Below are 16,417 nucleotides of genomic sequence, written 5' to 3' on the forward strand. Positions count from 1 at the left end.
TATCTCACTTCTCACCTGTCCTTTCAACTTCTCCTGCCACTACCCTAGGTCACACCCTCATCACCTCTTAATTTCCTGAGGTGGGCTTATATTTACTCATTCAACCAACAGATCATTTTGAGGATCTACTGTGTTTCAGACAATGTATTACATTCTAGAGAAATGCAAAGGTGATTAAGACATGGTCTTTATCCTTATCCAATAATAAAGAAAAATAATTAAAATACAGCACAATAAGGGTAAAACCAGAAGAGGTGACAGACACTGCATGGGAAGGTTAGGGAAGAACTGAGTTTCTAAAAGATGAATGGACTCCGCCAGGCAGACAAGGGAGAGGGATTATCAGCAATAAAATTATCCTCAAAAAATCTTCGGTGTTTCCCCATTGCATACAAATCAAAATCTGATTTTCTCAGCCTGATATTTAAGGCTTTCTATCATCAGGAACCAGATGGCCCTTCCAGCTCTAAGTCCACGCGTCTCTGCACAACGACTTCTTGCTCGTCCCTAAACAGTTTCAGAATGTGCACGTCACATCTTTGTTTACGGACCCCTCTACCTGCGACACGTTCAACTCCTGTCTTGGGGAACTATTCTTCTAGTCTCTGTTCATACTCCCTGGTTATAATCCTTGCCTTTCTCGTTTTCCTTTTGTGCTGTTTATACTTTTGGTGTAACAGTCAGTCATCACACTTTAACTTGTATGTGCATTTGAATGGGATTGCCTCTTGCATCTTTGAGCCCTCACACAGAGGTGGACAAATGTCTGTTAACTTGAATTTAAGTAAATGCTGCTATTAAATCAACTACGTTCTAGTTCCTTTACACGGTAAACTTCGAGTTCAAACTCCATGGAAGAAAGTACAATTTTACCTTTCAGAAAGTCTCATCCTTAGTTCACTTTAAAAAGATATGTGGATATTTGGTTTTTAATACACATCAAGTGCTACGTAATAGTGTTAAAACTTTATTTTAATTCTAGCAAAGAGAGATCTTACATCAGAAAACCAATGTAGAGAGCTGACACCTGGCTGTGAATTTTTAACAAAATGAGGGTAATGTCAGACATCTAAATTGCTTGAATGGATTACTGACGGTCAGGTTCTCAAGGTAAGGTTGATACATGAAGAGCTGGGACAAGAAGCGGAGTGGAAAGAAGCAAGTAAAACTAAGTGCATCACAAGCCTATGCCCCTTCTCCACAACAGATCAAATGGTGTTGTTACCCCCTTTATAGCACTGCATTCTAGCATTGCCCCTTACATACTGATAATAACAAAATATAATGATCAATGAGCTGTCTTCCGTAACTATAAAAGTTTCTGATACCTCTCAAACAAAATAATCTCACTGACCAAAATTAACAATTTGCATGTACATGTTTTAGCAACATGGAGACTGTGGTTACATGAGCAAACAAGTTGCTTTAATGCAAGAGATGCAAGTTCAAAAGGCCAACAGGGGTCGCAGAAATGATGCAAATGCATGAAGAGAGTAAGGGGTATGCTAAGGAGTGGGGAGGATTTTGGCAACCTACCTAAAGGCACTCAAATTAATACATTTGAAAAAACATCACGTGAAACAAGCAAAACATGCTTTTGAATAAGCCACCTGTATAGTACCTCTGATTTAATTCACTGGACATTTTAATGGGAGGGGAAAAAAAAAATCAAACTTTGGCTCTTTAACTAAATTGATAAATCGATTCACTTATAAGTTACTCCAGCAGCCTTATAAAGTCCTAGCTGAATCTCTAGAAATTAAGTAATTTTTTCCTTTGGCTTTAAAGAGGATATTGGTGGAGAATAGTTTCTTACCATGTTCTGGTTGGCTTTAACTCACCTTCAGGAAGCTAGCCAAACTATAATTGACATTTCTGGACTCATCAGGAATCTCCGCATAACGAATAGTCACATGGGGAATTATTGCAAGAAGTAGAGAATGTAAGACATGGTGGTATGTCTCAGGAAATCTCTGGCCTCTGGGAAGCTTAAATTAAATACGCATAGAAAAAAGTCAGAGTTCAAAAAGGTCTAAATCAGTTGTCATTTTTATTTTCACAACTTAAAAGTGATATATTTTACATCACTATGGGAACTATCTGGACATCTTATAATATACAGTAGGCAATTGGCTGAAATCACCAACCAGAGTAGGTCATTTGTTCTGGATGGGTGGCCCTGTTGGTTGGAGTGTCATCCCGTACACCAAAGGTTGTAGGTTCAGTCCCTTCATTGGGGCAAGTGCAGATGGTAACTGAGCACATGCACTCGGGCTCGCTCTCTCCCGCAACCCCGCCCACCCTTTTCTCTAAAAGCAATAAAAATATCCTCAGGCAAGGATTAAAACCAGAGTAAGTCATTCATTCTGACATAACTTTAGGATCATGTTCCTCAGATGCACACACGTTCCAGTTTTTAATTCCAATTTTCCCTGACACACAAAACATAGATGCATTATCCATGCATCTCAATTTCAGCAAACCCTTTCTCTAAAAATCGTAATTATAAAAATACATATGAAAATATTTTTTATTTTACAAGTCTTGGCTTTATAATATCTATCACTAAGAAAATTACTTTGTACCTTAAAACAGTTTGAAAACACAACTAAATGTCTATACTACATTCTAAAAACACATCTATTACATAAAGTATTTTTAACCTTGTACATGCCTTAGACCTTTCTAAAAGAAAGTGTATTTCTCATTTAGTACTTGTTCTCCCAAATGAATATTTTCAACATGGACATTCTTAAACCAAAGAGAAATAAATAGAAAGCTTCAAAGAAAATTAGGCAATACATTTAAAATTTATTTTATTTTTCAATTACAGTTTACATTCAATATTATTTTGTATCAGTTTCATGTGTACAGCATAGTACTTAGATAATCATATAATTATAAGTGTTCCCAATACCCACCTGACACCATACATACTTATTAAAATAGCATTGACTATATTCCCTATGCTGTACTTTACATCCGTGTGACTGTTTTGTAACTGCCAACTAATACTTCTTAATCCCTTCACCTTTTTCACCCAGTCTTCCAACTACTCCCCTCTGGCAACTATCTGTCTGTTCTCTGTGTCTCTGAGTGTGTTTCTGTCTTATTTGTTTATTTATATTGTTACTTACAGTCTACATATTCAGTGAAATCATACAGTATTTGTCTTTCTCAGACTAGCTTATTTCTCTTAGAATAATATTCCCCAGGTCCATCCATACTGTTGCAAAGGGTAAGATTTCCTTCTTTTTATGGCTGTGTATTCCATTGTGCAAATGAATCACGACTCTTTTACCCACTCATCTACTGATGGGCATTTGGACTATTCCCAGATCTTGGCGATTGTAAATAACACTGCAATGAACCTAAGGGTATGTATATTCTTTCAAATTAGTGGTTTGGGTTTCTTCAGCTGTATCCCCAGAAGTGAAATCACTGGGTCATAATCATAAGGCAGTTTCATTTTTAATTTTTTGACAAACCTCCATACTGTTTTCCTTAGTGGCCATATAATTCATTTTTAAAGCAAAATTAAAGAAATGAAGGGCTAAGAGCCCTTAAATATAAAAGAGGATTTGCACGGCATGGCTGCCTGTGAATACAATTAATTAGCCTTCTTCATCTATGCTAAGTATTGCCCTTGAGCCTACTTACCTTAATTTTATTCTCTTCCAACAAGTATGTGGCCATTGACTTTGCAATAATTTCAAAGAAAAACCATGAGTACTAAAAAATAAATAAATACAATCTTTAATAGTTATTCAAATCTTTAAAACTTAGCAAAGTTTAACAAAGCCGTGTGCATCTTATCTCTAAATTGAATAACATTTTAAAGTGATCCTAATTCACAATCGAAGTTGCACAGAATAACTTCAAATGGTGTTGGCAGAAAGGTAATGTTATAGCTCAGAGCCTGCTGTGATGTACAAAGGGCTTTTGGCAAGAATATTTGCCTAGTGGAAAGGGATGTTTCAGCATTCACATTATTTTGAATTTCCTATACATGGGGATAAGAGCAAACAAACTTTTAATTTATTTTATTATTGCTTTTAAACTGTCTATAGACAATAAATATGACTGCCTGTACCCAGTAGGGAACCCAACCCTGCCCTTGGTACAACACTGGGGCTGCTCATGTGGCATGGATGGTGGCCTACATACTGTAATTTAAAGGTACAGGGAAGCCTCAAGAAGACATCCTCAGAAACCTGAAACTGAAATTCTACTATTAACAATAGAAATTGTAAAAATAATGATGATAATAAGCCACCATTTGAGTGCCTAGTATGTGCCAGAAGCAATATTTTAAACATATTACTTATATTTTAGAAATGAGGGAGTGAGGCTGAGAGATGCTAAATAATAGCCCCAGGTCACAGAACTATTAAATGGTTAATATACAACAGGATTCTAACTCTGGCCTACATGATCCAAAATTCTTTCTATTACACATTTGACTGAGGTCAGGGGTGGGTGGGGAGGGTGAAGAGAATGACCTTCTGGAGAACTTGAGGGAAAAAAATGCATGGGCAAGCGATGAGGACAGTGAGGGTCTCGGGAGGAAGTGATGAAACACCGCAACTGAAACGGGAGGACAGCAAACAAGTACATCTCTGGCTGCTTTTTTCCTCTGTTGTGTTCTGTTTCCTTACCTTTAGCAGTTTGTTTATTGCTAGAAAGTCTGCAGACTGTTTCAATATTGCTATCATCGTAGTAGCCAGAGTTTCATGTATGAGGTGGGCCTGAGGAGCACTTGCTTTTTCAGGCCGGAAGTTATACTACAAATAAAGAAAATGAACTGTAAGACAAAATTCTCACACAAAATCGACTGTTCAGAAAGCAAGCTTACTCCACAAACCTTTATGAAGGATCTTAAATAATTATCCAAGCCTTCTTCATGACACTTCGACACGATATGTAAAAGAACCCTGAAACAACATTCACAAAGTCAGCATGTCTGGCTACAATTAATTACCATACTTTGATCGTTGGATAAGACCACCGTATCTAACCCTAGAGATACCTATGACTGCCTGAACAATTAAAGCTGAGACGATTGTGTAAGACGTAATGGTAGTTTGGGTCTAACAGGGCCTTGGAAAATATAATAATTCCTGGTTGAAAAGAAGGATATTATATTTTGGCAACCCAGATGGTTCATCTCCTTTCGAAATCTCTGTATACATTTAGGTCATAGCTACTATGTAGTAAAAGACGTCGAGTAAGGTAAACACTGAAATCCCTTCTAGTGAGAATAGAAAAATAAAACATGAAGCATGTCAACAGATGGGGGGAAGGGAGAGACAGGACACATATGATGATATGAACTGAAATTAGAAGAAATATAAAAGTCAAAGTTTTAAAGTTAAGAGATTAGCAGTGAGTTTCTCAAACTTTAGCATGCATCAGAATCACCTGGAGGGCAGGCCGCTCTGCCCTTCTGAGTTTCCGATTTCCTAGGTCTGGAGCGAAGTTCAACGATTAGCATTTTAAATAAGCTCCCAGGTGATACTGACACTGCTGGTCTGGGCGCCACATTTGGAGAACCCCTGATCTAGAGCAACGCTTCTTAAATGTCCAACGATTATCCCAACAGCAAACAGAGAAGAGCAAACAGTATGCAGGTGTGTGTAGCTTGAGTCCTGATGGCTGCAGAAGCAGCAAGGCCTAAAACAGCACTGAGCTCCAGATATTTTTTTTAAAACCTCCTGGATTTAAACATGCATTCAAATGCATTCAAAATTCAGGTGCATTTAGTGTTCTGTTCTACAATATATCCGTATTTGTTTCATAATAAAAATAACACTCCCTTATACTTTCAAGTAAAAACTGATAGCTTAGGGCAACTCTGTCCAATATATGAGAGCCACTAGCCACAAGTGGCTCTATAAATTTAAATGGAATACAAATGAAAATTCAGTCTGTGGGTTAGACTAGCCACATTTCAAGTGCTCATAGCTAAATGTGGCTAATGCCTACCATACTTGATAGCACACGTGTAGTAGGACATTTCCATGACTGCAGGAAGTTCTGTTGGACGACACTGGTCAAAGGGCAATGGTTCTCAAACTCTGTTGCATTATGGAATCACCTGGGAAACTTACAAAAAATACTAAAGCTGAATTCGACCACCAGAGATTCTGTCTTAATTGGTATGAAGTGTGGTCTGGCAGAGGAAATTTTACAAGTTCCCCAGGTGATTCTAACATGCAGCAAAGTGTTAGAACCTCTGGTCAAGGAAAACATGTTAAGTTTATCCTATGATTTATGGTACATCTATCCCTGGGGATACAAGTCCCCCAGTCTGAAAGAAACTAAAGAAAACGGATATGAAATTTCTGATTCTGGGGTTCTCATTTGGAATAATCAATTTATATTTAAAATGAACACAAAAGGAAACAAAACTTGCTTCTTGGTATTACAACACCGAAACTCACATGGTGCAGTTGATAGGAACGTCATCTTCATGGGTCATATTTGTGAGAACTCGGAAGAGTTGCATAAGAATTACAGGTAGAAACTGTATCATGACTTGGATCTCCATGGCATGCAAACACTAAAATAAGTCATTATTAGTTATGAGAACAAACACAAATGTGATATAACTTGCAAATGTGAAACAACAAAAAATTAAGCGATGAAAAATATATTCACTAGAACATAAGCTCATTTATGAGCTTCATGGAATAGGGGACTTTTGTTCATTATTTTATCTGCATCTCTATTTTGGCACTCACATCTTGTTCATATACTTAATAATAAATGCTTTACTGGAGATAACAAGTATAACTGAAATACACAGGTTTTGGAATAAAGACAACAGACTTGGGGTAAACCGACACTCAGCTGAGGAGGGAGGATGTGTTTGGAGGTGCTGCCGTGTGTTTTACAAGAGAAAGTGAGAAGTTAAGTGGCAGTCAATAAAGTAATTTCCATATATAGTTGGCTTTACATTGGCACCATGTATAAAATTGAGAAAGTTCTGCATTGTAACACCCTCATAATACACTTCTTCAAAGTGCTAGCGCTCTGTCTGTACTGATAGGTGTATTAACATCAAAAAGAAATGTGTTCCTATACACCCAGAAATGATACATGCAGCAAAATTTGTCAAATTTCTTTCTTCTTCCTCCCCTTCTCTCCACATCCACTCACTCACTCATTTAAACAACCAGCCAGCCAAAACATGAAAGCAAATCTCACTGAGCACCTCCTACTACAGCTATTCAATGTTCAGTGCTATGGGAGATACTGAGACAGGTGAGCCAAGCCTCTGTGCCCCAGGAACTCAATACAGTATATTTCTCTTTCAGTCTCCCTGACTTTTTCTCCATCTTCCCATCCTAACTCTCACCATCCCCTTTCAGGTCACTATCATCTATGTCTGAGTCACCTCAACTGTGATCTCTTAGGTCTTTGTGCAACTTCTCTTCAGATGCACACAGCAAGATGTTGAGATCAAGGAACCCTTGGTCTATCCTTCAAGTTTTTCCTTCCTTCCCATCCCTCTCTTCTACCTTGCTACCATCATTCCTTTTTATGACCTTCTAACCTATAACCAAAATAGTCTAATAACTTTCTAGTAGGTCTCTGTACAATTTCTCTTTAATCTCAATACACTTAACTCTCATTTCCAAATTAATCTTCCTCAAATACCGATTACTTCAGACCACCTCCTTTCCAGAGTTTTTTGATACCTTCCCATTATCAAGGGCAGTGGGTCTCAAATCAATGGCCACTTTGCACCCCACCCCACCACCACAGGACATCCGGCAATGTTTGGAGATATTTTGGGTTGTCACAACTGGAGGCTGCTACTGACATCTAGTGGCTAGAAGCCAGGGATGCTGCTAAACTTCCTGCAATGCACAGGGCTGCCCATTACAACATAGAACTATCCTGCCCAAAATGTCAGTAGAATCAAGGTTGGAAAAACTCTGACCTATGATATTAAGTTCAAGCTACTTAAGACCCAACCTACATTTTTAGCCTTAATATTCATCATCACTCTTCACAAGACCAAACTGGTGTCTTCACTGCTCCTTGAGTATATATCATATGCATTCCTACTTTTGCACATTTGTTCACAATTTTTAGCCAAATTCTGGCCACCCTCCCAAGTTAAGTTGAAACCCTTACTTCACTGAAGCCATTTGTTCACTCATTCAACAAAAACACACTGAATGGGCTTCCAAATTGCCAAGCACACCTGAAAAATGTGGTTCCTACCATCAAGCCATTCCCAGTCTACAGGGGAATGAAAGACATGAAACTCAATCACTGCAATACTAACGGTAATCAGCACAACAGTGGTACATGCAAAACGCACAAAGGAAGAAGCACCTGAGCCTGCAAGTTGGCAGGGAATGCCCGAGAAGGCGAAGTTTGAAGGATACGCAGGATAATGTGCAAGAGAAAAGAGAGATGGGCACTGCATGCAGAATTGATCTTCCTGCACCAGTGCTCCTCTCATTTATTCTCAAGCCAGCAGCCAGCGTGTTCTTCGTGAAAGGCACATTCAATGCCATTTTCCCCTCATGAAAAAATACCATGAACAAAAATCTGTCAAGGGCTTCCCACGCCTACAGGACCTTGCCTATCGTTGCAAATTCATCTCATTCCATCCTCTCCCCTCGCTGCTCTTGGTGCTCTAGCTACACAGTCTTTTTTCCCCTGTCCTTCGAACATGCTTTCACAAGGGATTTACACCTGCTGCAATAATCTGGCACCCTTTTACACAGCGTTATCGCTTATGTCTGTCTTCCTCTCATCAGCCTCTTTTCAGCTTAACACATCATCCCCTCAGAAAGGCCTTCCCTGACAGCTCTATCTACAGTGCACCCCTGGCCATGTGAGATCCCATTAATCTTTTATTTTTCTTCATAGCACTCACCTCCATCTAACATTACTTACTCGGTTATAACCTCTCTACCCCTAGAACTACTGCAGGCATATTGTCAGAACCAATCCCCATTATAGTCCCAGCACCCAGTACACTATCTGGCCCATAGTAGGTGCTCAATATTTGCTGAATGGCTAAATAAATGAATAGAATCGGGAACCAAGGGGTAAGATAAAAATGGGAGCCTCTAGTCTCCACAGTCCCTCGGTTCACTGAACCCTTTATACTTATACCCTGTATCCTGTGTTTGATATTTAATCACATATTGCTCTGGACTATCATTTGTGCTGCTGACACATATGTCCCCTGAGCTATTCTTCTTCACAAGCCCCACAGCATCTAGGGAAATAGGAAATCCATAATAAGATCTCGACAAGTAGTTGTTAAATGAATTGATGAAATAATGTCATTCACGGGAACAACAGAGAGCAAGGTTTGGTAGGAAGAACCCAAAACTAGGAGTCAAGAGACACGTGTCACAGGCTCAGCTCCACTACTAACCAGCTGAATGGCCACAGCAAGTTACCTCTATTTGGACTTTAGTTTCCTCATCTGTAAAAAAAAAAAAAATTCCCTAAAATCTCCTTCAGCACTAACATTCCATAGAAGCAGTGGGATATTTCTGTATTCACATGGCCTTTCACTCATTGCCACTAGAGGGAGAGCGTAGGTCACGAATGTCAAAAATTTCACACCCTTACAAATACAAGTACTTTCTTTTTTCAGTTTTAAGCATATCGGTATATGAAAATGATGTCCTGTTCCACTCCATTCCATTAAAACCTTTACAAAGCTTCCCCACTGGAGATTTAAAAAATCAAAGATCGTAACAGACTAAGCATTCATTCAAACATAGAGCAGGAGTTCTAAATATTACCTGATGAAAGGATTTGAAAGTTAGATGACTACACTTCTTAATAATAATTAAGAATAACAGCCACCGTTTGTCGACAAACTCCCTGCTTCCGCCCTTCCGACAATCTATTTCTATATGATAGGCAGAGCGACACTTTAAACGGCAAAGTCACAGGATGTCAATCCTCTGTTCAAAGCCCTGCAAAACTCCCATCTCATTCGGGGTACAATCCAAACTCCTCATCATGGTTTATGAGGCCTTATCCAACCAGCTCACCAGCTACCTTTCCAATGTGATATCCTGTCACTCTGTGGGCCAGCCACAATGGAATTCCTGCTGTCCCTTGAATGCACCAAACAAGTTCCTCAGGGCCTTTGCACCTGCTGTTCCCACCTCTCCCCCCAGAAATCCACATAGCTGGTGACCTCATTTCCTTTAGGTCTCTGTCAAATGTCACTTTACCAGAGAGATCTTCTCTAACACTTTATCTTAAAGAGGGACCTCTTACCGCCTTTTACTCCCTTTCACTATGTTTTAGTTTTCTTTATACCAATTATTACTAGCAGATGTGACATATATATTCATTCATTTATTTATTGTCCATCTTCCTCCACAAGAAAGCAAGATCCTTGACAACAGGGGCATTGTTTCCTTCACTTACATTCCCAATGCTTAGAACATGCGTACCCAGTAGGAAGTACGGAAGAAGCAAGTATGCAAGGGTTACTGTGCAGCACATACCCCATAGGGGTGCCGCCCAAGCACCCCTATGAGTTGCCATTACTGTTATCCCTGTGTGAGAGATGAAGAAACAAAGGCTTGGAGAAGTGAAGTGACTTGGCCAGGGTCAATCACTGAGCTAGTAAGTCACAGATCTGAGACACAAACTCAGTGTGTGATTCCAGAACCCATCCATGTCATCTTATGTCATACTACCTCTCTAAAAGAAATGCACATTTTGTTTCCTGAGAATATCACTAAGCAATAACATAGGTCCAAAGAGAAATCCTGTAGAGGCTTCATTTAAGAACAAAAACTCCTCAGACTAGCCATGACTGATGTAGTAAAGGAGCAACTAGAGAAGAAAGTCACTGCCACCTAGTTGTGATGACATCAACTGCAGTCCCAGAATGTTAAATGAAGTCTTGGGTTCCCAATACATTTGACGACTATGGTATTTCTTCGCTCTCTCCTATGCAACACACAGAAACTAGGTTTCTTTAGTTGATGCTAGTCTCTCATGCATAGAAATGGGAACCATTTCACATTTTATTCCAAGCAAAATGATCCTGTTTCATCTGGCCCTTTTCCCCATAGCATTCTCCACCTTTCCTGGGCAGTCAGCAGGAAGAGAAAAGACCTGAAAAATCAATTTCTGGAACTGAAATAAACATTGTCATGAGATTTTCCAAAATATGCCATCAAATTCTGGCTATGACATTTTCTTCCTGTGTAGCAACTCTGCTTCTACACAGCCACTTGATGGAAAAGTACATAACAGAAAAAGTTCTCTTGAGGATACACTGCCAAAAGTACTTTAAAAAAAGTTAGTTTGATTCCCCCACCCCACATCAAAATATGGCAGCAGAAAGCATCAAAAGCAAACCTCTCGCAGAAAGCTGTTGTTCATTTACCTTTAAATATTTAATGAGCTCCCCTGGAACTTCTTTCGAGCCTGACTGAACCAGCTGGCAGTGATGGAAGAATTTGTGCACATGTAGATCCTGGAAAACAGACGGACACAGCCATATGAAATTTGATTCATTACACTCAAATGCAGGCTCTATCCTCCCTCCTCCTGCCTCTTGCAAACTTATTTATCTGGGTATTCTAATGCCCAGGCTCGGCAGCTGCAGCTACCGATGTGTGTCCATATCCCATGGGCCTCTTGACCATCCATTACAAAAATCAGCAAGACCAGGTAAACTCAGCATGTACCCAAGCACAGCAGGTAGGACACATTCATGCCCAACTAGTCAACATTCATTTAATTCCTTTTTTGACTGGTAGTGTAGTCTCTGAAGCTGGGCTGCTTCTCTGCTGTAATGAAATGAGCAGAAACAGAAGTCTGAACTGGGAGGCGAAGCAAAGATAGCAGCAGGGCGTTACCAGAACAGCAGTCACAAGCATTCAGTGCCCAATTCACCATGGCACTTCTCTGGCCAGCACGCAAGTCCAGCTGCCCTCTCTGGAATTTATATACACTGATTTTGTGGGCAGCACAAACTATATCAGAAACTGGAAGAATGAAATTTGGATTTTGACCTGCTTCCTACAATTATTACTTGTGAGACATTGGGTAAATCATCTAACCTGACTGAGCCTGTTTCTTCATGTATAAAATGATGACAAGAGCAGGGGGAAGTGGGAAAGACCTTGGAGGCCACATCAAGGAGCATGAACTTCATCTTCTCCAGCCATGATTTTTCAAACTGCCTGAGGCTTCCCACACGTTTGACTGTGATTTCATGGATATTAAGACCAAGTCTCAACTGGAGTAGCTAGCCACTCATGATCCACTGAATTCAAATTTCTGTGTTCAACTCCAGTCTAACCAGGAAAAGAACATCAGACAAATTCCAATAGAAGGGTTTCTACAAAATACCTACAAGATACCAGTAACTCCTGAAAACTGACAAAGTCATCAAAAACAAGGAAAGTCTGAAAACCTATCACAGGCAAGAGAAGTCTAAGGAGATAAGACAACTAAATGGAATGTGCTATCCTGGATAGAATCCTGGAACAACAAAAAAAGAGCCTTAATAAGTAAAACCTAAAGAAATCTGAATAAAGAATACATATTACTTAATAATTATGTATCAATATTGGTTCCTTATGTGTAACAAATGTGCCGTACTGATATAAGATGTTAATAATATGGGAAACTAGGTACAGGATATATGGAAAAGCTGTACCATCCTCACTAATTTTCTCTAAGTCTAAAATTATTCAAAAAATAAAATTTTAAAAAGTGATAATAGCCTCCAAGTTCCTTTCGAGTTTTATGTGGCACGAATCCATTAATAGGAATAAAAGGATTTTGTAATTTGAGAAGAATGATAAAATTTGAGCCACTATTATTATTAACAAAGATGCACCCTGATCAGTGTGGCTCAGTGGGTTGGGCATCGTCCCACAAAGCAAAAGGTCACTGGTTCAATTCCCAGTAAGAGCACATGTCTGGGTTGCGGGTTTGGTTCCTGGTTAGGGCAAATACAAGAAGCAACCAATCAATGTTTCTCTCACACATCAATGTTTCTTTCCCCCTCTTTCTCCCTCCCTTCCCATCTCTCTAAAAATAAATAAATACAATCTTAAAAATACAATGATGTTATTACTAATGAGAAAGTCTTTCAGGCCACAATTTCTCTAAGGATGTACAAACCAAATATAGTTTATTTTAATTATGAAATATACTCAAGTATTAAAATTGACAAAATTCAGCCCTGGCTGGTGTGGTTCAGCGGTTGAGAGCTGGCCTACGAATCAAAGGGTCGCTGGTTCGATTCCCAGACAGGGCACAAGCCTGGGTTGCAGGCCAGGTCCCCAGTAGTGGGCACAAGAGAGGCAACCGCACATTGATGTTTCTCTCCCTCTCTTTCACCCTCCCTTCCCCTCTCTAAAAAAGTAAATAAAATCTTTAAAAAGACATTAAAAATAAGGACTTCTGGCCAAGATGGAGGCTTAGATACAATTTGCCTCCTTGCACAACCAAAAGAAGGGTAACAACTAATTTAAAAACAAAAAACAATCTGAACTGCAAGAAAATCAAACTGTATAGAAGCCTGACAACCAAGGAGTTAAACAACAAACACTCATCCAGACCAGTAGGAGGGGTGGAGACGGGCAGAGATGGGCAGACGGAGACATGCAGAGACTACCCACAGCAAGGAGGCTGGAGGGCCAGGCAGGCAAGGTGGTAGCTCCCAAAACCCGGCAAGGTGGCAGCTGGCAGAGTGGGCAGTTCCACATTCACATGAGGATAAACCAGGAGGAACAACTGGGAAACAAGACAGACCGAGCAACCCAGGATTCAAGCAACCCAGGATTCCTGGCACGGGGAAATAAAGCCTCAAGAGTTCTGAATTGAAAAAACCTGTGGGGGTTGAGGCAGCAGGAGAAACTCCCAGCTTCACCAGAGAGTTCACTGGAGACCCACAGGGTCCTAGAACATACACAAATCCACCCACAGTGGAATCAGCACCAGGAGAGCCCAATTTGCTTGTGTGTAGCAGAAGAAGTTACTGAAAGCCAGCTGAGAACCCAGCAAGCCACGTTCTTCCCTCTCTGACCCCTCCTCAAAGTACAGCACCACAACACAGTGATGTAGGTTGCCCCACCCTGGCGAATACCTAAGGCTCCACCCTTTACTAAATAAAAGGTGCACCAAGATAAAAAAAAAATGGCCCAAATGAAAGAACACATCAAAGCTCCAGAAAAAAATATAACTAAGCGACGAAGAGATAGCCAACCTATCAGATGCACAGTTCAAAACACTGGTAATCAAGATGCTCATAGAAATGGTTGAGTATGGTCACAAAATAGAGGAAAGAGTGAAGGCTATGAAAAGTGAAATAAAGGAAAATGCACAGGGAACCAACAGTGATGGGAAGGAAACTGGGACTCAAATCTACGGTATGGACCAGAAGGAAGAAACAAACATTCAACCAAAACAGAAGGATGAAATAAAAATTCAAAAATGTGAAGACAGGCTCCAGGACAACTTTAAATGTTCAAACATCCAAATCCTAGGGGTGCCAGAAGAAGAGGAAGAGCAAGAAATTGAAAACCTATTTGAAAACATAATGAAAAAGAACTTAGCCCCAATCTGGCAAAGGAAATATACTTCCAGGAAGTCCAGGAAGCCCAGAGTCCCAAAGAAGTTGGACCCAAGGAAGCACACACCAAGGCACATCATAATTACATTACCCAAGATTAAAGACAAGGAGAGAATCTTAAAAACAGCAAGAATAAAGAAGAGAGTTACCTACAAAGGAGTTCCGTCAGAACTATCAGCTGATTTCTCAAAAGAAACCTTGCAGGCAAGAAGGGGCTGAAAAGAAGTATTTGAAGTCATGAAAGGCAAGGACCTCCATCCAAGATTACTCTAGCCAGCAAAGCTATCATTTAGAATGGAAGGGCAGAGAAAGTGCTTCCCAGATAAGGTCAAGTTAAAGGAGTTCATCATCACCAAGCCCTTACTGTAAGAAATGTTAAAGGGACTTATCTAAGAAAAAGATCACAAACTATGAACAGTAAAATGAGAGGAAACTTACAACTATCAACAACCAAACCTAAAAAAATAAAAAACTAAGCAAACAACTAGAAGAGGAACAGAATCACAGAAATGGAGATCACATGGAGGGTCATCAGCAGGGAGAGGAAGGGAGAGAATGGGGGAAAACGTACAGGGAGTAAGAAGCGTAATGGGTAGGTACAGAATAGACAAGGGGAGGTTAAGAATAGTATGGGAAATGGAGAAGCCAAAGAACTTATGTGTATAATCCATGTACATGAACTAATAAGGTTGGAGGGGGGGTGCAAGGTAGAGGGGAATAAAGGGGGGGATGGGAAAACTGCAATAGAATCAATAAAATGTATTTTTTAGAAAGAAATAAAAAATAAAATTGATGAAATTCAGATAATGCAACTTACTTGAGTGTAAATGGTAGACTCTAAGTGGCTTTTAATCTTCAACAATGGCTTTGCACCATCTACCCACTTAATGTCCACATTAGATTGCTGTGAACAGAAAATACATGAGTTTCTGTAACAAGGCAATGGGTAGATGAGCAACATATCACACCTTTATGAATTTCAACAATTTTTTTCAGAAACAAATGTGTTAGTTTCACAGAGAGGGAATTACTGGGGAAAATAACCTGTCTTTAGAATAAATGATCCTGGATCATTTGGAATTTCCAATCCTTTGCAATGTGAAAGATTTATAAATTACAATGGAAATGAGTTACAAAATAAATGAATTTTTTTAAATGATACACAATATCCAAAGCCCAGTTTTTAAGACTGTTATTAGAATCAACAGACAGGAGGTTACTTTGTCAGACTATTATAAATGTTTCTAATCAATCACTTTCCATACATATCTTTGTTGTGAACCAGCCGCAGTCCTCAGACCGCACTTTTTGAGTTGCTATCAACTAGACTAAATCATCAACTAGGCCAACAGAATTCTACTTTTTCAACATTTCATTACGATTATTTCAACAAATGCAGATATATTCCTACCCTTCTTGATTCTGCATCGTTCAGGTTCAAGTAGCCTGGGGGAAGATTGGCTGAAACTGGCAGCTGCTGCTCAAATGTGATGATTCTACCATCCTTCAGCAAAGGTACCCAAGCAAAGCCAACTGCCAAGACAATGATCGACCATGAGAAATGAAATTGCAAATGCGATTAGCTACACAGATGTCTGACTGCTGGGGAGCAAGACAGGGTGGTGATGTTTCCAGGGGCCTGCATGCGGGATTCCAGATGTTGGACAGCTGAATACTGGGGAAGGAACAATGAGTTAGGGTTGCTTCCTAAGCCCAGCATGACCACCAACAAGTTATTTACTTTATTTCCTTGGGTATAAAAATGGGAACAACAACACAGTCTTTCCATCTAATAGAGAAGAGATCAAAGTGAGA

General features: G+C 39.7%; 1 protein-coding gene across 5 annotated transcripts in view; it reads right to left on the reverse strand.

Moving 5' to 3' along the window:
* DOCK11 (dedicator of cytokinesis 11) overlaps positions 1–16,417 on the reverse strand; it is a 186,620-nt gene that overhangs the window by 75,531 nt on the left and 94,672 nt on the right. For all 5 annotated transcript variants that reach the window (XM_053917159.1, XM_053917158.1, XM_053917161.2 and 2 more), the window contains exons 21-28: positions 16,014–16,135; positions 15,420–15,506; positions 11,399–11,488; positions 6,444–6,562; positions 4,865–4,934; positions 4,659–4,784; positions 3,661–3,732; positions 1,842–1,988 (exon numbers count right to left, since the gene is read on the reverse strand). In XM_053917159.1, coding sequence (XP_053773134.1) covers positions 1,842–1,988; positions 3,661–3,732; positions 4,659–4,784; positions 4,865–4,934; positions 6,444–6,562; positions 11,399–11,488; positions 15,420–15,506; positions 16,014–16,135 — 833 coding nt within the window. The remainder of the gene's footprint in view (positions 1–1,841; positions 1,989–3,660; positions 3,733–4,658; positions 4,785–4,864; positions 4,935–6,443; positions 6,563–11,398; positions 11,489–15,419; positions 15,507–16,013; positions 16,136–16,417) is intronic.

This window comes from Desmodus rotundus, chromosome X (assembly GCF_022682495.2).
Source record: "Desmodus rotundus isolate HL8 chromosome X, HLdesRot8A.1, whole genome shotgun sequence".
Taxonomy (NCBI): Eukaryota; Metazoa; Chordata; class Mammalia; order Chiroptera; family Phyllostomidae; genus Desmodus; species Desmodus rotundus.